The sequence below is a fragment of the Danio rerio genome, chromosome 8 (genome assembly GCF_052040795.2).
Source record: "Danio rerio strain M-AB ecotype USA chromosome 8, GRCz13ab, whole genome shotgun sequence".
NCBI classification, from domain to species: Eukaryota; Metazoa; Chordata; class Actinopteri; order Cypriniformes; family Danionidae; genus Danio; species Danio rerio.
In genome coordinates, this window is record NC_141028.1 from 40,690,422 (window position 1) to 40,712,771 (window position 22,350).

At 34.3% G+C, this 22,350-nt stretch overlaps 2 protein-coding genes across 3 annotated transcripts in view; one reads left to right on the forward strand and one right to left on the reverse strand.

Annotated features, from left to right (window-relative positions):
- Nucleotides 1-5,259: 5,259 nt before the first annotated feature.
- On the reverse strand, nt 5,260-13,335 carry LOC147842767 (H-2 class II histocompatibility antigen, E-S beta chain). Of its 2 annotated transcripts, XM_087265170.1 has the most exons (6): nt 13,200-13,335; nt 12,784-13,056; nt 6,650-6,931; nt 6,462-6,575; nt 6,333-6,378; nt 6,132-6,205 (listed from the first exon to the last, which is right to left on the reverse strand). In XM_087265170.1, the coding sequence occupies exons 1-5, from the start codon at nt 13,267-13,269 to the stop codon at nt 6,356-6,358; spliced, it is 762 nt and encodes a 253-aa protein (XP_087121296.1). In that variant the 5' UTR covers nt 13,270-13,335; the 3' UTR covers nt 6,132-6,205; nt 6,333-6,355. The 2 variants fall into 2 exon arrangements, with proteins under 2 accessions (XP_087121295.1, XP_087121296.1); XM_087265169.1 differs by having other exon boundaries at nt 5,260-6,378.
- Nucleotides 13,336-17,916: 4,581 nt separating this feature from the next.
- LOC147842768 (H-2 class II histocompatibility antigen, I-E alpha chain-like) overlaps nt 17,917-22,350 on the forward strand; it is a 55,838-nt gene continuing 51,404 nt past the window's right edge. The window contains exon 1 of the mRNA XM_087265172.1: nt 17,917-18,006. The gene's annotated coding sequence lies outside the window, so the exon portion shown is untranslated. The remainder of the gene's footprint in view (nt 18,007-22,350) is intronic.

The window sequence follows — 22,350 nt, forward strand, 5'->3', positions numbered from 1 at the left end:
TGTTTGACGGAAAAATTTATAACCAAATTTTAAATGAAACCTTTTTACAATTTTTTTGTAATAAAAAAAATTGTTAGGCAATCACGAAACCTTTTTCTAATTTAAACTTCTGATGAACCCAGACCAATAATAAAATATGTAGGGTTCACTAACTAGGAATGATTGAAATAAAAAAACGTATGGCTTTTTTTGTCGGTGAGAATAAAAAAATATTTTCCCACACAGTGTATCTTTAGGGTGTAACAGAGATATTTTCTGAATATGAGTAACTTTTACACAGTGAGACAATACAAAGGGAAATAGTAGCAAAGACCATTGCAAACTCTTTGTGGGATACAGGAAAATTTAAATGTGAAAACAATTCTTTATAAAGCATTAAGTAACCTTCCCACCAGGAAAAAACAAAAATTCAAACCATTTTTTAAGAACAAGCTTTTATGTTTGTACAAAATATAACAGTTGTTCAAAATATAACATTGATGTGAGGAGAAGTTGTGTTTGTAGATTAATTTCCAAGCTAAAAGAGATTGTTTGTGAGGCTGAAAGTTTAATTGGAAGATTCTTTGCTTTACAGTCACACATCAGCAAGAAAGACAGACCACCCATCTGATCAAATACAGCTTTAGAGACTATATCTCAAACTGAAGAGTAACTAAAATATTTTAGTCATTTAATTTTGAATGTATTTGTGGTGGGGAGAGTGTGGCCGAACACACAGAAATGGGGGAGAGTGGAAACACCAGTGGCTGGTCAGTGGCCCAATCAGAAAAACTAACCTGATTGAGAGACACCGTCTTAAGGAAGCAGGAGAGACCAGTCGAGAGAGAGCTGAGCGACTGCACACACTTTTGAGCCTTGTGCTATTGAATACTCAAAATAAAGAATAATTTTCACTTACCTTATTGCCGCCCCTGTCTTTTTCCCACAACAAAGAACCTTTCTACAGTAGTGCTGAAATCCAGGAAGTAGAAGAGACCTCGCTGATAAGATGACCACTCTGTCAATCTGTCCGTTTGCGAAGGTGATTCAGGTGCTCGCGGTCCTCCACCGTGAACAGCACCAGGAGATTCTGAATATAAGGGTCGAGCAAGAAGAGAGCTTCCTTGTCCTGGTTGAGGCCTAGCGCAAGGGCTGCCAGCTTGTCAGGAGTCTGCTGGACCGGGAGATCCAGCCCACAGCAACATCGGCCACCCACCCTCCCATTATTCTACACAAAATGGGACCACTTCACGACCCGGAAGTGTTTCTCGACTTGTTTGAGAAAACGGCAGAGGCGTGTGGGTGGCAGTGGGCCGATTGGCCGGTGAGAGTCATCCCGCTGTTGGGCAAAGCCCAGACCGCCGCACAGCACTTAGGATCAGGATCGCTCAGGTTCTCTAATTAGCTGGAATTACTCATTAAGATTCTTGGTAACATTTTATAAGAACTACACACTATAAATCATTTACTAAGCATGAGCATCTAGTAAATTCATTATTTGTTAAGCATTAACTCTACATTAATAGACGTTAGTAAACAGTTTATAACTGCAGCTACAAATGCTGTATTCTTCACTTACATTCACATTTATAATGTGCTTAACAATTGTACTTTCATACTTAGTTACTGATTTATTTTTCATTACTAAATTAAGTATTGCATTATTTACAAACCAGTTGTATTTAAGAGTAGTTGAGGGTTTTTAGGATCATTCAGAACGAGTTAATAAATGAATAATAAACTATTGAAATCAACATTTAAATATTTTATTATTCAGGCATATACTAATAGTTAACTAATATGTTAATAAATGCTTTATTAATTCAACTTCATGCAGTTTTGTGACCTAATCTAAAGTGAGGACTAATCATGCTTTATAAATCCCTTGTAAAAGACAAATAAAGGCTCAGAATCAAATAAACAATCATTTGTGCAATCTTTTCTAAAAAGTAAAATTACTGTAAAGTTTAAACATTGCCAAATAACAGTAGTGTCAAAATGCGACATTAAACTGGATAAAACAAAAGCAATATAATAATTTAACAATATAATAAGATGCAATGTTTAATCTCTGCAGTGATTTTATTTTAGATCAGGTTGCACAGATTTACTTTTCATTTGATACAGATTCATTTGTGTATCTTTAAATGAATAAGATTAAATAATGTCATTTTTCCTGTTTAGAATTTAACTGAGCCTTTATTTGTCATTTATAAGGGATTTATAAAGCATAAATAGTCCTCACTTTAGATTAGGTCACAAAACTAGATGAAGTTGAGTTAATAAAGCATTTATTAACATTCATAGTAAACATTGATATATGCCTGAATAATAAGACATATTTATGTTGATTTCAATAGTTTATTATTCATTTATTACCTCATTCTGAAAGATCCTAAAAACCATCAACTACTCTTAAATACAAATGGTTTGTAAATAATGCAATACTTAATTTAGTAATGAAAAATAAATCATTGACTAAGAATAAAAATACAATTATTAAGCACATTTTAAATATGTTTGTAAGTCAAGAATAGAGCATTTGTTGCTGCAGTTATAAACTGTTTACTAACGTCTATTAATGTAGAGTTAATGCTTAACAAATAATGAATTCACTGTTTGCTAATGCTTAGTAAATGATTTATAATGTGTAGTTATTATAAAGTGTTACCGGATTCTTTTTTTGTTGTTGGGTTTTTTTTTTGTTTGTTTGTTTGTTTGTTTGTTTGTTTTTTTTTTTAGTGGTTGGTGCAATTGTTTCCTCTAATGGTTTGAGCTATTGGGTTTAACAGTGTACTATTCAAGTGCAGAGATCTCAAATTAGGCAACTGCTCTAGGCTCTTCTGAAAACCTGTATTTTCAATAATACTCACAAAACTGTTTATTTCTCAACAAATGTGACTTAGGACATTTGTAGACATATGTAACAAATATGGCCGATCAGACACAATTATTTTGCTTTGATTCAACAAATGCGTTTTTTGCAAGGTGTTTTGCAACATTTCCCTTGCTCCTGTATAAAAACTATGGTAATACTTTTGCAACCAATGTTTAACTTTATCACAGCTAAACAAGCTCATAGTTCATATTTGATGTCCCTGCAAAGCTAATTTGGTGTACTGAACAATGGTTTACATCTCATCTTAATACATGTGCAACATATTAACATTTTAAGAAATGTGAACATTTCTGCCTCAGTTTACATCACAATACCTATGCAAATACACTTCTGAACAAAGTACTATAAAACATGCCTCAGGGAACTTTTACTTTGGATTGGTCAACTTGGCCCTGGAGGGTGGGTACAAACCATCCTTACAAAAGCTTGTGCCTAAGGCCACAGCCCAAGAAACCCCAGAAACAGAAAAACCAGAGAAAACCTGAGGCCAGAGAGGAACACCCAGGCTAGAAGGCCCAGACTCACAGAGAAAGAATTGAACCCAGAGGACTCCAGGGAGCAGGCGAGGATCCAGCGAAAATGGGTTTATAACACTGCTTAGACATTCTCATCTCGATACCTTTTCTTCCTTTTCCGCCGAGAGTCTACCTCTTGAAACGACCTACTCCACCCCGCTCCAAGCCTCGTAAGGACAAAGAGCAACCAGCTAGCTACGTACTTAACAGAGGGAGTTTCTTCACATCACATAAGGAACGCAAGCAGGGGCAGACTGGCCATCTGGCAAGCCGGGCAGTTTCCCGCTGGGCAGACGTACTTTTTGAGACGGGCTGATCATCTTCTTATGATCTGATCGGCCTATAAAACACTTAACAGTCTATCGTTTTTTTTTTTCTGTCTAATTAATTGATGATGTTGTGATCTGTGACACTCTGAAAGTAAGGTGGTTTTTTTATCGGACAGACAGGCCCATGTGACATAATCTGCAGCCCACGGGTTCTTTTTTTTTATTGATATTGGCCTGACCCAATCACAAACTCCCTATGTGGGTTCTGTGTGAGCGTGCAATATTGGTGTGTTTTTGTCAAAATAGTTGAGAGTCAGAGAAATGGAGAAGAAACGGAAGGGAGGCGCAGAGAATTTGAAGTAGAAAATATACAGGCTCTTCAAACAGACACTACAAAATGTTGTAAAATAACAAAGATGTTTCCCGCCACTGCCGTGGGACCTTCATCAGCTGCTGTGGCTGATGAGAGTGGTGATGCCACTACTGGTAGCACCAGTGAGGAGGAAAAGGGAGGGTTGAGGTGAGTGTGGTGCCTGCAGTAAGCAAAATGCTTTCAAAACACTTACGGTACATGTATGTAATAAATGTAAATACCTTTGTCAAAACTTAACCAAACATTAAATAATGATGATTAGCACTGTAATAAATGAATAGCATCTTATGATCTGTGACTATCAGTTTGGCTTGTTACAATTATGCCTGCGGGAGTAGTAAGTAATGCCATACATTTAAAATGGTCAAAATGATTTTTATCATGCAGACTAAGACAAGCAGCAGATCTTTAAGCTATGTTTTGATGTTTCACTATTGAGTTAAACGTTTTAGGGTGCTTTCACACCTACCTTATTTATTTCGGTTGAATCGCACTAGAGTTCATTTTACCTGTTGGTGTGGCTTGTTTGGGCTGGTGTGAATGCAGCAATCGTCCTCAAGTGCGCACCAAAATTGGACCAAAAAAACCATCAAGCAGGTCACGGTACGGTTTCAAACGAACCCTGGAGCGGTTCGTTAGTGGTGAGAATATGATTCATACTAAAACAGACCCAACCGCAAAATACACTGCGCCTTTTGAACTAATCCAGCTGCCGTAGGCCGATATGCTGTGCATTATGGGATATAGAGAAAGGCATTTGTTGACAGCCCTTTACCAACAGAGAGAGAGAGAGAGAGAGAGGGAAAAACATTACCTGATGGATCTTTGGTAATATTAATTCACTATATTAATAAGTGATTTAATTAGCTAAATTAATTCACGCCTCCCCCTGAAGTGATGTGTAATGCATTAAAACATTGTTTTCTGACCGCGCTTCATTTTTTAAATGTATAGTTTGTCTAAAGCAGGGATACAATCAGCCAGCCGTTCCTCCAAAGTAAAAAGCTACATTTTGTGTCTGCGGGTTTGTTTACTTGCCAGAGTTCATTGGCATTTTCCCGCACATGAATTCTGACCAATCGATAAGCAGTTTATGGAAACTATGTTCAACAACATCTGGCCAATGAAAGATGTGGATTTAGACAGATGACTGCATTTTGGTTCTTTTCAACTGATTCGGACCAAAGCCAGCAGTGTGGTGTGAAAACGACCCAAAGACAGAAGAAAATGCAACAATGTATCATTTATTGCTCTTGGTCCAGACCAAATAAACCGAACTACAGATGTGAAAGTACTCCTAAAAGAGTGGATTCTTTTGAAGCCCCATTCAAATGAAAGCTAATTCGCTACAACATATGACAAAAAATGACATAAATTCCTATTAACAAATACAAAAAAATAAGTAATAAGATATTTATTAGACAATGTATTAAGATTACAATGTTTTCACAAAAGAATGATAATAAAACATTAGGAAATAATATTCAACCTATATTATTATTACATTTTATGTTTTTAAATAATGGCTTTTAGGAGAACATTGTGAGAACAAAAATATATACATATTTTTAATACAACATTGCAACAGTTGGGAAGACCAGTAATCTAATATTTCTCCTTAATTACATCTTTACCAAGAGATACAGTTGGTTGTTCTTTATTAACAAAAACAGGGAACTTTGGACTAATGAGAAAACACAGGAACATAAACATCAGTGGTTTTCAGACCTGATCCTGAGGATGCACCAGCTTGCACATTTTAAATGTTTTTTTTTTTTTTTTTTTTTTTTTATTCTATTATACTGAGCTGAGTTCATGTAATCCTTGTCTAATAGTCTGGTCATTTGAATAAGGTTTCTTAATGGAAAATGCAAAATGTGTAGAGGGACTTGTCCCCAGGACAAGGATTAAAAATAACTGTCAAATATAGAAAATATAGAAAATAATGAAACAATAGCAACTAAAACAGAAGGTTATAATTACACAAAATACTAAATTAGGAATAATCTAATAACAGGTGATAAAATTAAGTCATGTGCAGAAATATTCATTTTAAAAATATTTGTATTTACGAGTTCTATGATCCTGAATGTAACAGTTGTAAATATTAGTCAGTTTGAGTTATGTCTGATAAAATACGTTCATAGATCCAGTGGATGCAGTGTCTGTCCTGATAAAAAATCAGTATATAATAATTAAATTTAGGCATTCCTTAAACATAGGCATTCATCATGTTGTAGAAGATACATCAGCATCTTGCCCCAAACCAAAGTATACATATGAACATATATACAAACTTCTCAGCAGGACATGAACACACTTAATGAGGTATGGGAATCATTCCTGTCAAATGAATATAAATAAAAGAATCAATAGAGAGAAAGAAAGATTTATTATACTTTTAAATTAATCTAATCTCCACAGACCTGTTGATTTTTTTCTGTAGTATAAGATTCCAACTGCCGCTATTATGAATCCCATCACCAAACCAGATGCCCCAACAGCGATTTTATTCCTCTCAGATTCAGGAAGAGATGGATCTGTATTAACAGTTGTGTCAAATTATAATACAAACAAAGTATTAATATGGGAATATGTGAGTGTCTCATCTTACCCCAGTCATAAATCATGGGTTCACTGGAGCTGGCGTGCTCAACCAAACAGGAGATCTTCTCTCCAGGTCTGGGTGTGTACTCCAGCTCAGAGTGGATCTGGTAATACCAGTCACCATCAGCCATCTCCATAGTGGAGGTCACTTCAGAGTTCACCGCTTTACCGTCTTTTTGCCAGGACACTTTGATGTGTCGAGGATAAAATTCATACGCACTGCAGATTAACATAGCTGGATGTCTTCCATTCGCCTGTGTTACTGAACTGAGCACAACTGTTGGCTTCACTGAATTAAGAAGAGCAATATAACAAATGTATAATTAGTTTCTGAATCAATGTATGTCTCATGTTATTGTACAGAATGGAAAGCAGCTAGTGCAGTACCCAGATAGCAGAAGGTGAATTATCATTGAATCAATAGTTGGAAAGTTGGAATTCTACATTTTCATTAGGTTTTACCTTTACCTATTTTTGTTTTTCAATTATAGAAAGATTTATGAACACAGATACACTGATTAAGTTAATAATTCAATTATTATTGAGCATTATTGATAATCGATGATGAACACCTGCTGTTAACAAGCAGAATCACTGAAGGAACATAAAACTACAACTGACTTCAGTTTGTGTCAAATTAATACATAAAGACATCATTAAATAATTTTCTTCTCATTTATCTTGTAACTTCACTGAATTAACTAGAAAATTCCATTAAGCGTAGTGTCCAAATGATGATGAAAAAATATCTATTATAATCGTATTTGAACTTCAATCACTGCCGTAGATTAAATCAACTGAAATAAAACACAGTAAATCTCGAAAATCTCAGCAGAGGATCATTAAACAACTCTATGAACATCATCAGCTACTTCATTTATTACTACCTTGTTTGACTTTATTTCAGACGTTTACCCAAGTCTTCATTTACATTTATTGAAAACTAAAATTTATAATTGATTAAAAATACAGTTTTGGAAGTCACCATTATGGTGAAGAGTGGTTGCTTTACTTGGTCTTTTTGATCCTTCATTCAGCATTGTCAGTTCCCTGGTACTCAAACCTGATCTCAGTGTACAGTTCTAGTACTTGAATGGCTAGGGGAATTGGTTTATTTACAATTAGCTGGGTACAAGGCATGATCAAAGGTAAGTCAGTTTTGGTTAAGTGCTTACTGGAAAAGCATATCATCTGAAAGAATTGTGTTTGCTTTGGTGAACTGGTTCAACCACTCAGGCCATAGATTCTCAGCCATAGCTTCTTCCTCAGCACTGACCGTTCGTACAGTTTATTTTAGAGCAGGGGTGTCCAAACTCGTTCCTGGAGGGCCGGTGTCTTGCATAGTTTAGCTCTAACTCCCTTCAACACACCTGTCTGGAAGTTTCTAGGGCCGCATTTACACTGAACTGTTCAAGTGACTCAATTCTGATTGTTTCTCCCATGTCACTTTTAAAAGATGATGTAATCAGGTCATCAAAAAAATCGGAGACAGTCACAAAATCGGAATTAACCATCAAGATCTGCAGTGTGAATGCAGCCTAGTATACCTAGAAAAAGCTTGATTAGCTGGTTCAGGTATGTTTAATTGGGGTTGGAACTAAAATATGCAGGACACCACCCCTCCAGGACCCATTTTGGACACCCGTTTTAGAGGGTTGAGCATAGTAATACAAGAACCTCCCCTTTGGGCTCTCCTTGTCTCCACGAGTCTTCACAATGGTCGCAGAGAGTACCTCTGTTGCCTCTTTGGCTAATGGGCATACACATTCCCAACTACCTTGATAGCAGCTAGAAATGCACAGGGGTTTATTGATTCCACACCAGAGGCGGAAATAAAAGCACTATGGAAACAAAAGCACAATCTCATGCAGCCTAGTGGATGGTGCTTGTGCATTAAGTAAATATGCTTCAAATGTCCCGATTGTACAAATACTCAGAAACTGTGACTTGATGAATTTAATTAATGTTATTTTTTATGACCAAAACAAGACATGTTTATTCCCAAAGTGTTCATTCAGATGTCAAACCAATGTTAAAACATAACACGCTACAAGAACACAGCATTTAAAAATACAATTTTCTATTGCTGCATCACCCTGGATGTATACCCATTATCACTGCATGCTAGTCAGGAACAGTTACCGCTCCACTAAATCGTTTTATGTCGCAATTATAAAACATTGCTAAAAAGCTTTCTTTGCTGAAGTGGTTCCAGAGCCATACATCAAAACATGACCACGACATATCACTGCATATGAAACAATTTAAGCCCTTGCTGCATGATTGATTCCCCAGATTTCCACTGCTGGCAGTGGTTGCACATGCAGATTGCACTCGCCAATTTTATAGGCATTTTATAGGCCCATTTTCATACAAGTGAGTGTATGAAATGATTGAGCGTGATTGGACTTCTAAGCAAATCCACTAATTGATATGGCAACAAATTGTCCCTGTTCCCTCCTTTGGGAGATGAAGGTTATGTTACTGATTGTGTAGTTTTTTGTGTAGGTCCTGTTGGATTATGGATATGAATGTGTTGATGTTTTCAGATATCAACATCACGATAGCAAAATTGTGTTTTACAGCAATATACACCAGATGACACAGCCTGACAACAAACAACAGAATGTAAAAAATCCTCAGAGTTAAATTTACTAAGTTCAGAGTGTATTTGGTCCCTCTCTAAATTAAGCAAAAGTTTCTCAGCAGCGGAGTTAAAGTTAATGAGACAATGAAGGGATTGATTGTGTGATGATTAAGCACTAATGAGGAACACTTACTGTTAATAAACAGAAACAGAAGAGAAGCACAAAATTACAACTGATTTCAGTCACAGCCGTAGATGAAATCAACTGATATAAAACACATCAAATCTCTCAAAGTTTCAGCAGGGGATCATTAAGCAACTCCACAAACAGCAGCTTTACTTATTAACAACCTGTTTGGCCTCATTTCTGACACATAAAATTCCATGTAGTGATATTATTAAGAACTATAAGTAATTTTTTAAGCAACAATAAAAACAAAAACACCACTTTGTGTTTTAAGATGTCACCATTGAGATAAGGAAAATGGAATCCAGCAATACTTTTATCAAATTATAAAACACATTGAACATCTCAAACACACAGACATAAATCAGCATTTGCTCCTTAACTGGGGTTTTTTTTTTTTCTTCCTACAGTGCATGCTGGGAACTATGGATGTATGTTGTATGATTATTTTAGCATACACTGCAAAAAAAAAAAAAAAAAAAAAACTCTTGAAAAACACTGTTGAGATAGATTTGCTGATTATTGATGTCTGTGTCTCTAAAGTGATTCAGATGCCCAATGTATTTTAAAAAATGTATATAACCACAGCTTAGGCCCACTCTCTTGAAAAACACAGCATTTTGTTTCTTATATGATAAACCACCATTTAAGCATAATTTGCAAAGTCAAACATAATTTCTTTTATCTCTTATTAAGAGTAAGAATCAATACAGAATCAGTCAACCTGATCATAATTACTCTCTTAATACTTGTAATAAAAGAGAAATTGAGTCAAAGAGTCCAAGTAAATCAACCCCTTTTCTCCACGATGGTGACATCAGGGGAAAAACATTTTCTTTTTTTTCTTTTTTTTGTAAAATGTAAATAACTAAAACAGTTAATTCTCAATAAATCTCATATGGACTTTTGTGAACATCTGAGAGAAATAAAGTTAATATAGGCAATGAGCGAAGCTGCTGCTGCTTCACTTCTGTTTCTGCTTATTAACAGCAGGTGTTCGTAATCAGTGCTCAATCATCGCTTACATTTACATTTACATTTAGTCATTTAGCAGACGCTTTTATCCAAAGCGACTTACAAATGAGGACAAGGAAGCAATTTACACAACTAAGAGCAACAAAGTGCTATAGGCAAGTTTCAGGTCTGTAAAGTCTAAGAAGGGAAGTATTAGTAGTATTAGTATTTTTTATTTTATTTTTATTTATTTATTTTTTTTTGGGTACAGTTAGTGTGATATTCAGAGAGGCAATTGCAGATTAGGAAGTGTAGTGGAGACTAAATAGTTGAGTTTTTAGTCATTTCTTGAAAGTAGCGAGTGACTCTGCTGTTCTGATGCAGTTAGGGAGTTCATTCCACCAACTGGGCAGATTGAGCGTGAGCGTTCGCGAAAGTGATTTCTTCACTCTTTGGGATGGAACCACAAGGCGACGTTCATTCACAGAACGCAAGTTTCTGGAGGGCACATAGATCTGCAGAAGTGAGAGCAGATAAGAAGGAGCAAGGCCAGAAGTCACTTTGTAGGCAAACATCAGAGCTTTGAATTTGATGCGAGCAGCAACTGGCAGCCAGTGCAAACGGACTAGCAGCGGAGTGACATGTGCTCGTTTAGGTTCATTGAAGACCACTCGTGCTGCTGCATTCTGGAGCAATTGAAGAGGCTTGATAGAGTTAGCTGGAAGCCCAGCTAGTAGAGAGTTGCAGGAATCCTGTTTGGAGAGAACATGAGCTTGAACAAGAAGTTGAGCTGCATGTTCAGATAAGAAGGGTCGGATCTTTTTGATGTTATAGAGTGCGAATCTGCACGATCGAGCAGTTCTAGAAATGTGGTCAGAGAAGTTTAGTTGGTCATCAATCGTTACTCCAAGGCTTTTCACCATTTTGGATGCAGTAATGGTTGCCCCATCCATCTGGATTGAAAAGTTATGGTGTAGAGTCGAGTTGGCAGAAACTACAAGCATTTCTGTTTTTGCGAGGTTCAGCTGAAGATGATGATCTTTCATCCAGTGTGAAATATCCAACAGGCAGGCTGAGATGCGAGCTGGAACTGAGGGATCATCAGGATGAAAAGAGAGGTATAGCTGGGTATCATCAGCATAGAAGTGGTAGGAGAATCCATGTCTCTGGATGACTAATCCTAGAGATGATGTGTAGATGGAGAAGAGAAGTGGCCCAAGAACAGAGCCTTGAGGTACCCCAGTGTTTAGATGCTGTAGGTTGGACACCTCTCCCCTCCATGACACCCTGAATGACCTGTTAGTGAGGTAAAATCTAAACCATTGTATAACAGTGCCCGCAACGCCCAGTGACTTGAGCGTAGATAGCAGGATCTGGTGGTTGACAGTGTCAAAAGCAGCTGACAAGTCCAGCAAAATGAGGACTGATGATTTAGAGTCTGCTTTAGCCAGTCTGAGATCCTCCACGACCTAGAGAAGGGCAGTCTCAGTTGAGTGGCCTTTCTTAAAGCCGGATTGCTTGTTGTCCATGAGATTGTTTTGAGTAAGAATTAACCCCATCATTGTCTCATTAACTTTAACTCTGCTGTTGAGTAAATTTTACTCAATTTAGGGAAATAAATCTAAAAAGTGTGGATAAAATGCAGTTGTAATAGTAGATAATACAATTTTTCATCAAGAGCTTGAAAATGGCATGGCAAAAGTTAATGTAGGCATTTAATAAAAGGTTTAATGTCATGTTGCTGTCATGTATGCTGGTATGCTGGATGCCAGAGCCTCTCTGATTAAAAAATGGCAAAATGGACAGATTTTTTTTTTCTGTGTTCTATGTCTCTTCACCATACAGTTTATCAAAGGCTATAAAATATCTAATTATGATTTGATTTAAAAGAAGTTATTGCATTTGTTTATTTACAATATATTATATTTGTTATTGTATTTGTTTAAACACACAGACCGTCTGTGTGTTTCCTCAGTAAGCAGGAGCTCCAGGAAGACAACAACAACTGAGAGATGTAAATCCAACAGTTTATTGCTCTCTTCTAAAGAAGTCTGGGGTATTCCCAACTTTTATACATCATACTCAGGGTTACATGGGCTATGAATACGTGCAAATATTCAGCTCAGTTAGGCAGAACAATTTTATCCAGTGCTCAAGAATGTCGCAACGTCAAGGCGCCTAGTACAGGGACAACTTACAATAAGATAAGACACAGTTACAAAAAACAGAATATTTGGAGAGTGACAAAATGGATATTTCTTTCACAAGTCTTATTTTATGTTAAGATAAGAATCGTATATCTTTGCTGCCTGTTAATACAATTCCCCAGTAATTATAAATTAGTTGTTAGCAAATATTAACAAAATTTCTATTAGTGAAAATAGAGACCACAGAAGACTTTTAAGGTACATACCTGCTTTATCACGGACGGCTTTGTCTCTGGTTTTAATGTAAAATCTGCATTCAGAATCAACATTAGATATCTCTTTTTGCAGCAAGGAACTATTGTTCCAGATTTCTGCATTTTTTATTCCATACTCAGTAAACCCTACAAATTTCCCCAGAGTGCTGTTAAACTGTGTGACTAGATGTTTATTAAAATAGTAGTTGTCAATAAACACCATATCACTTAGATCATGAGAGGTGTAGATGCATCTTGACAACTCGGTTGCGTAATATTCATTAGCTGAAAAAGAATATGAAAACATTAGTGCAAATCCTTTTCCTCTTAAAAAAGTTACAGTGGCATTATTTATGTCATTTTGCTATATTTTTTTGTATATGAATATTTTGTTTGATATTGAATTATGTTTCCTTCATTTTACTCACCATTTTCGGCTCCAATCAGTACAAATAGTGCCAATATAGGAGGACAGCATGATAGTTTTATTAGAGACATTTTCTTTTATACTGAACCCCAGAATGCTGCTAGGTGTTTTATTCTCATGTGCATAAGATGGAATTCTAAGATAACTGGAAAACCAGTCATTGCAGGTATCAAGTGTCAAGTGTTGCTAGGCAACATCTTTTTTTCTTCTGCAAGAAAGTCAAGTCACCTCTCTTTTGAAGTAAACTCTGCTAAACAAAGCTCCAAGTACAAATATCAAAGCAAAATCTGACTGTTCAATCATTTGTGTAACACGCTTGAGTTTAAATGCAAAACCCTCTAAATCCATCTGACCTCTTTTCTTGTAAATGAGCATTTTCTATCAGGCTCCTCTGATTAGGTTTGGAGGTTTCATTTTGTGAATAATGGAAACGTTATTATCTAGTAAATAAAATAACTTTTTTTCATAAATGTCACTTCAGACAATTCTTTGGTTTAACAAATTAGATTTTATTTTGCATCAAAACCAGCTAAATCCACCTCTTAATCCACCAAGAACAAGACAGCGTATTTAATTGAAAATCACTAAATATATATAATTAGAAATTATTTTTCTAAACATTAAACAAATTACAGAAACCACCTAAAATTAAAAATACATCTGTCAAGTAAGTGGCGGTTCATTCCCCTGTGATAAACCAGGGAAAAAGCAGAAGGAAAATGAATGAATGAAATCTGTTAAGTAAGTGCATTAATCAATAACATTAAAACTGACATGAATTCAATCTGAACACTCTGTTGTCATTTCTGATATTTGGGATTTAGATTTAATATAAGTACAGCAATGTAAACATTGTAAACTCAGCTTGAAATATTGTAGTTTACAACATTGTGAAACATCAATATCTTTGAATTGTCTATTAATATAAAAAGCTTATCGGACGCATAGATAATATTAAGTAGGCTTATATAAATGTAAAGTTTTATACATTATAATTATCTTTTTAAAGATAGCTTACATTAGCAGATAAAACACAAGGTACAGTAGGTCTACTAGGCAAAAAGGGGATGTCCCTCAGACAATTTTAGAAGCTGTCATTCATTTATTCTCACCACACTCAAGGTCTTGGTTTCTTTCATAAAAGCCATCGTACCAGCTCGGTGCTATATATTGATTGAACACTTATGATTCGATTCGTGCCTTCTGATTGGTTCTCAGGATATAGCAGATTTTGCTGTCAAACAAGTTTAGCGACTTTTGCATACAAACTGTTATTTCTGAATGTGCTGACACTGAGATTTGGATAATTAGAAGCAAATATAGTTGTTGATGGTTTACTACATGCCTAAAACATTCACTCACATTAATCCAGGGTCGCCACAGCAGAATGAACCGCCAACTCATCCAGCAAGTTTTTACACAGCGGATGCCCTTCCAGCCACAACCCATCTCTGGGAAACATCCACACACACATACTCATACACATACACTACGGACAATTTAGCCTACCCAATTCACCTGTACTGCATGTCTTTGGACTGTGGGGGAAACCAGAGAACCTGGAGGAAACCTATGCGAAAGCAGGGAGAACATGCAAACTCCACACAGAAACGTCAACTAAGCCGAGGCTCAAACCAGCGACCCAGCGACTTTCTTTCTGTGAGGCGACAGCACTACCTATTGCACCACTGCTTCGCCAAGTTAAGTCATAAATAATATAATTATCTGATATAAGTTGTTTGGGACAATACTATAGCTTCTTATGAGAGGTTACCTAATTATTAAAAATGAAAAAAAAAAAAAGAATTATTGATTTATACCCAAAAACTCTGAGAGCACCAACAACATTTTTACCATTTAAGAAACACAGACTTCAAGAAACAGGATATGAACCTCAAACAGGGTTGCTAAAAAAATAAAAACCCCACACAATTCATTTATGCCACAATGCATGCTGAGTGCCAGCACTGTACAAAACTCCCATCATGCATTTCAGCATGAACAGATTCTTCCTTGCAGCTTTTTTCTGATATTTCAGCAGATTGTTTTGTGTTGTTTTATTTATTTAACATTTATTTTTAATGATTATTATTTTTTTTTAATTATTGTTACCAATGTTGAGATTTTGATTTCTGTGTGGGTTTAAGTTCAAACATCTTTATTGTGAATAGTCTGACCTGTTAAACTGGCATTGGGGTCAAGTTGGTTTTATAATTGGACATTTAGCCTTTCACCTTTATAATATAATTTCAGAAATGTATTGTATGCAAATTCTAAATAGTGAAACCATATAATCAGCCAATGACTATAAAATATAACATTTTTCACAGTCAATTAAACAATGCTAATGTTGTTTTGAAGTCATACCTACATTTCAGACCATTCAAAGTAACGTTAGAGTGGGAAAGAAAATTGTACTTATCAATTGTACTCACTGATCCTCAATCTGCTTTTACACTTGAACAACTAACTATTTTACTAACTATATTATCGATGCTGTATAAGGTACTACATGAACTTGAAAATAGTCAAACTTTCGCTTAATGTTTTCAGTGGCTGAAAAACACTTCTGTATCCATTCATAAAAAAATAAAAAAAACACAATTCACATAAACTTTGGGTGACTAAAACAGTTTTAAAACATACCTGTCTAAAAGTGATACTTCAGCCATGGTGTCAACTTTAAGATCATGGTTTTAAACTGCATAATGTTATTTCCCTCCTGCATGAAAAGTAAATGATATGGATTCAGGATTTAGAAAAATGTGATTCTGCACTTTTGGCAGAAGCCCTTAAAAAAAATTTCTTTTCATGGATACAAGAAAAGAAATGTCTTTCATAAAATAGGTAATGTTGATGCTAATTTTGTCAGCTGTCAGTCATTCTCATTGTCAGCTGTACATAATCATGCTGCACATGATGTACTTGAACCAAAATAATTAACTTGACCAGAAATTTGTGCGAAACACCTTTTATTAAACCATTTTTTAAACAAAACTGTCTACATCTATAAAGAGATTCACTGAAACCATAATATTTGTCTAGTTATCTTTTAATCAAAAAACTTATCTTCAACTCACAACATTGTGTTGGAATATCTAGCCAATTCCATGCATGTTCAATAAAAAAGGTCAGGAGAGGGTTTTCTTTATGTCAAAAATATTAGTAATTTATTAGATACAACTGAATAATTCAAGGACAGAGCTCTGGGTTATGTTATCCCAATGCAATACAGGAATTACATTCAAGAGGTTCAAAACTAACTTACATTTTCCTGACTCCAGCATACTGTATATACACAACTGATATTATCAGGTGGAGTTTTGGTGTAACCTATCATTCATTTTGCAGTCCTTTGGCTGTTGTACCCGAACTTACTTCCTCTTTCTGCAACCCTTCTCTGCATACTGAACAGTTAAGTGCATCTTCAATATATTTCAAAACTTCTACAAGAATTCAGCTCCTTGTGACATAGACTTCTTATTAGACAGCAGTCTGGAGCAAGGCCCCGCACTATATTTATTCTAATTTTGCTATTTCACTCTTGTCAGCAGGTCCTTCTAAGAAGTATGCAACACAGTAAGAAAGAAGAAGTATGCTTGGTTAATATATAGTATCATACAAAAGAAAAAGATTGAATAATCTGTTATTAGTTTAAACATTGTATTTCTTTAATATGTTTCATTTATCTTTTTGACACGCTGTAGTCTGTTGGGGAACTGTGTGTTAAATCACTTTAAGTCAAATAGATTATTACTTTGTGTTTTCATGTTCTTTAAGAAGAATAATACAAAACTATTAACTGACAATCAACCTTTCCTTCAACCGGTTTTCCTTCAGCGACTGTGCTTGTTAACAGCAGGTGTTTATCAGTGTCTGAATTTTTGGTCATTAATGTTGCGGTCACACTAGAGTTGCATGCAAAATTCTGTCATATAGCCATGTGAAAAGGGGCGAGAATGATGAATAAACAAGATAATTAGACAATAAAAAAGCAAGCAATTGGTCCATTTTTTAAAATTTCTGCAAAGAGAGGTCATGTTTTGATCCTCGATGGGTCTCACTCAATTAAGGGATGCAACTTTACGAGTTCCCCAAGCTTGAACTTTCGAACGCAGCAAACTGCAAAACTTCCAGCACAACCTTGCATTTCCGGTCTGACGCATGGGAGTCTATGGGGAGAAAAGTAGTGTGACCGCAGCATTACTCTGTCTAGTGGACTAAACTAATCAACTAATTTAGGGACTAGTGAATGAGCGTGCAAGATGAGCTTTCAGACACTCTGCTCACTTTCTTGATAACTAAGGTTAGATCAGTTATTATTAAACTACTTATTTTCCGTATTTTGTCCGGAAATAAGCTGTTAATTCTTTAGCAGCTTTTCACAGTAGATTGTACCAACTTTTACTGTAAAAAATGTCAGATTTTTTTACAGTAAAAGTTGGTACAATCTACAGTGAAAATATGCTGTAAAATCTTTTGAAATATGAGATTCTTTTGCAGGCTTTAATCTAAAGTATTACCACATTTTCTTTGTAAAAAAAATAAATAAATAAAAATGTTTTGATTACTGTGCAGTTAATATTAGTCAGAAAGTTGAGCTGAAAAACAACAAAAATATTTCTCCAAGATACAGTGATGTCATTGTGTGACTCACAATCTGAGTGGATCATGATGCAAAGTCTAACAATGCTTTTTTTTTGTTTTACCACAAATATTTTCATTAAATGTTTGGTTCTCATCTGTCAAGATGGAGCTGCATATAATCATTCTCTCTCTAGTCTTTGTTCTCTCAACTGGTACTGAATGTAAGTTAAAGCTTTTAATTGAATTTACAACGTTTTAAAAGTAGTGGATATAAATTTTTATGTGGATATTACGTTTTTTAAAAACTTGCTTTTGTGGTTTTTGGTTAGACTGCCACATAATTATTTATTGCATAACATTAGACAATTTGGTTTATAATTTTTAATCATTAAAACAAATAATTTAAAAAGTGATAGTTTTGCCTCACTGAATACTGTTTATATATATATATATATATATATATATATATATATATATATATATATATATATATATATATATATATATATATATATATATTGACTAAAGGTTTGATAAAGGTGCAAGTCATCTTCTATAATTTGGCTTTTAAGTTATGCAGGATATCTGAGGTAGTCAATATGTTCAATATGTTCTCAATATGTTAAGGCAACTCAAACCGTTTGAGAAAACTGATTGCAACAATTTGAGTTAAAAACTAATCTATATGAGTACTAGAAGTAATGAAGTATTTAATTAACTTATTACCTTCAACACTGAGTTCAAACTCTTTAAATAAATACAATTAAATTTCAGTAAATTTTGAGTTAACTACACTCATTTCATTTGATAAATGTGACTGTTGGGTTTTACAGAGTAGAAAAAAGTGAATAAGTCCAATAGTGGATTTTAACCTCAATAAACAAGTTGAAATAAGTGTACAGGTTATTTTAGGGAACAGAGTATTTCATGTAGAATAAAATATGTAAATAGATCTTTGCATTTTGACTTTTAGCTGTTATGCATTTAGCTTGAGCCTCACAAGAATGATTCTATTCATGCAACACAAAATCTGATTAAACATTTTAATTAATTTTATTTAAGAGCTCTTAGCAGAACCAATTATCACCAAGCAGATGGCTTTCAAAAGCATCAGCCATTAGGTGATAGGGTTGTCGTGGAGCATTTTTTATGGTTAAAATCTTACATTTAAAAATTATATTAAAAAATGCACTGTTATTTGCAATGCCTGCTAATAGTTGCTTACATCAATTTCAATCAAGTCACTAATCGTGACAAAATAGTCCAGCAGTTTGCTTTAGAACTATAAAATAGATAGTAAAGTGGCTTTCAGCATCAGCATTGATTACATTTCTCTCTGAAATTATGGTTTGTACTTTCCGTCACACTTTATTTAAATGTACAATTCACGCTAATAACAAATTATTAACTAAGACTTTTTTTGTTAAAACAAATGCCTACTAATAAGCAGCTTTTTTAGTTAGTAGGATATTAGTTGGGTTTAGAAATTGGGTATAAGGATGCAATATAACATACTTTATAAGTGCTAATTGTTAATATTCACTGTAAACAGTTAATATCTTAATAAAAGGCAGATAGTAAGCCAGTAGTAAATGGTGTGAATTGTTACTAAAACTAAAATGTCACTATGCTTTGTATCATGAATGAAGTTGTTACTGCTCTGTAAATAATCTATTTTACGTGACACAGATCGGCTAAATATGAGGTGCTATGAGGTGCCATATAGGATTTAAATCAAACTTTGCTTATCAACGCATACATAAAACACATGTATATACACCTATAAATTACTCGCATTTACACCTATACTACTGGATGTTCAAAACAACATGGATGAAACTTGTGTATATACATCTAAACTTTACGCATGAATACACCCACATACACACGCACATAAATATAAACTCGATCCTCACATAAACACCCACATTAACACACGCACATACACATAAACTTGCTGCATGCAAACACACCTATACACACTCGCATATACATATAAACTTGCTCTATGCATATACACCCATAAACTCTCACATAAGAATATAAACTTGATGTGTGCACAAACACCCAAATGACACTTGTGCAAACATACAAAATAAAATTCACAAACATATATACAGTTAGTTGTGTATAAACATATATGCAAGTGATTTCATATGTGTGTATGCATGAATTTTCACAGTAAAAGGAAGTTATTTCACTTTAAAAGGAAGTCGTTTAATTTCAACGTAAAAGTCTTTTGAGTGTAATGAACAAGATTATTATTTGTCATGAATCAGGTTATTGCAAACCTTAAGAAACAGAAATAATGTGATTAATAGAGGAATTACATCTGTTGAATTGTGAAAATAGATTATGCTAATTATAAAAAATAAATAAATAAAAAGGTAATGCAAAGGAATGCTCCTGCAAAATTAAAGGTTTATTATGCAATTAAATTATTGGAAATGTTATTATGGTTTAATAAATATAAAGTTGCTTAAGTAATCATTTTGAATAAAATATGTTTGTCTAATATTAGTTTTTTATGTTTGTTTTATTATTGGTGTCACTATTAGACAAGGGTTATGATACACACTTATGTCCAGTAGGGGGCAGGAATGCACTTAAGTGGGTTTTCCTGTCACCAATAAACAGGCTAATGCACCAAAATGCTGGATGCCAGCTGCTGTAAAAATATTAGTAGCTATTAAACACAAAAGGAGTGTCCAGATAATATATATAACTTTTCCATGGGGGTTAACTTGACCATCATGATGAGCAGAGACTTTTAATCAGCGATTTTTTTTTTTTTTTTTTGTATATGCTGAATAATTAACAATCAAAATGATACCAAAATCTTGCAATTTTGACACCCACATTGTAAAAACATATAAAAAGCATAATAATTATAAAAATGTAAAAAACAAAACAAGAAGACTATAGGCTACATTAACATTTTCAATAGAATAGAAGAGTTTAGTTTGAGTATACATTTATATTTATAATTCTGGTTGCTTTTTGAACGTCCTTTAAGGGTTCTATCAGTACATTTATATTTGAGTATGTAATTACCTAATTAAATAAAAAGGTTTTAAATAAAAATATTTCTTATTTTGAATAGTCTATTTATATATAATATATACTAATATATAGACTAATATTTTATATAACATATGTTCATAATTTAACATATTTAATACCTCTATTAATCACATTATTTCTATTTCATAAGCTTTGCAATAACCAGATTCGTGATAAATGTTTGTGAATTTTTTTATTTTATTTTTTGTATGTTTGCGCGAGATTTTGTAGGTGTGTTTGCATGCAGTGAGTTTGTGTATGTGCGCGTGTTGTTGAGGGTGTATATGCATAGACAGAGTTTATATGTATATGCGAGTATGTATAGGTGTGTTTGCATGCTGCAAGTTTATATGTATGTGCATGTAAATGTGGGTATTTATGCGAGAATCGAGTTTATATGTATAAGCAAGTGTGTATAGGTGTGTTTGCATGCAGCAAGTTTATATGTATGTGCGTGTGTTAATGTGGGTGTTTATGTGAGGATCGAGTTTATATGTATGTGCGTGTGTATGTTGGTGTATTCATGCGTCAAGTTTATATGTATATACACAAGTTTCATCCATGTTGTTTTGAACATCCAGTAGTATAGGTGTATATGCGAGTAATTTATAGGTGTATATACACGTGTTTTATGTATGTGTTGATAAGCAAAGTTTGATTTAAATCCTATACGGCACCTCATACGCTTTGGTGCATTTCTCACAACACTAGTGCATTTCTGCACAACAGTTAATGCATTTCCCTAAACAATTAGTACAAACTGCAAAACCTAGCTAATAACCTGCAAAAGCGCGTCATATGCTCAAAATGGATAGTTCATTCCTCAAAAGCACATATTCATGTCAATTTACTGTAAGTGTCAGTATCATCAAAATGAAAAGTCCTGACACCATTGTTTATGAACAAGATAGTCAAATGGCTTAGTCATGTTTTCATTATGACAGTTTACTCTGTACATTTTTTTAATGCAAAAAAAGTCAGATGTTGGTGACACTTCCTGAAAATGCTCAAGACTATATACTATTTGCACAGCCATTTGAAAACTACAGCAAAGTTAGACATCACTGCATTTAGTGAGGTATCTGAGTACAAGACACTGAATATGTATGTTTCACATTTTTACTGCATTTGCTCGTTGCAATTCTAATTTATTCACAGCATTGTGCAAAAGAATAAATGCACCCTTATTTTCAACAAGCCTAAGCTTCCTTTGGGTTGAACTGTGCACAACTGTAAACAATATTGCAGTACATATTGGAACTGAGCCTACAACATACACAGGTCAGTAAATCATTCATGAAATTGTTCAATTTAGAAGACATTTTCAGAAAAATAAAGATTTAATTTTTTTTTTTTTAATAAAATTAGCTTGACAGATTTTGACAACTAGTTCAACATTTTTGTATGTAATGACTCAAGTAATGAAATGAGGACTATTAGTTTTATATGGAGCTATTCAGCATTTACAAGTTTAGTTAATTTTGACTGACATGACATAAGCA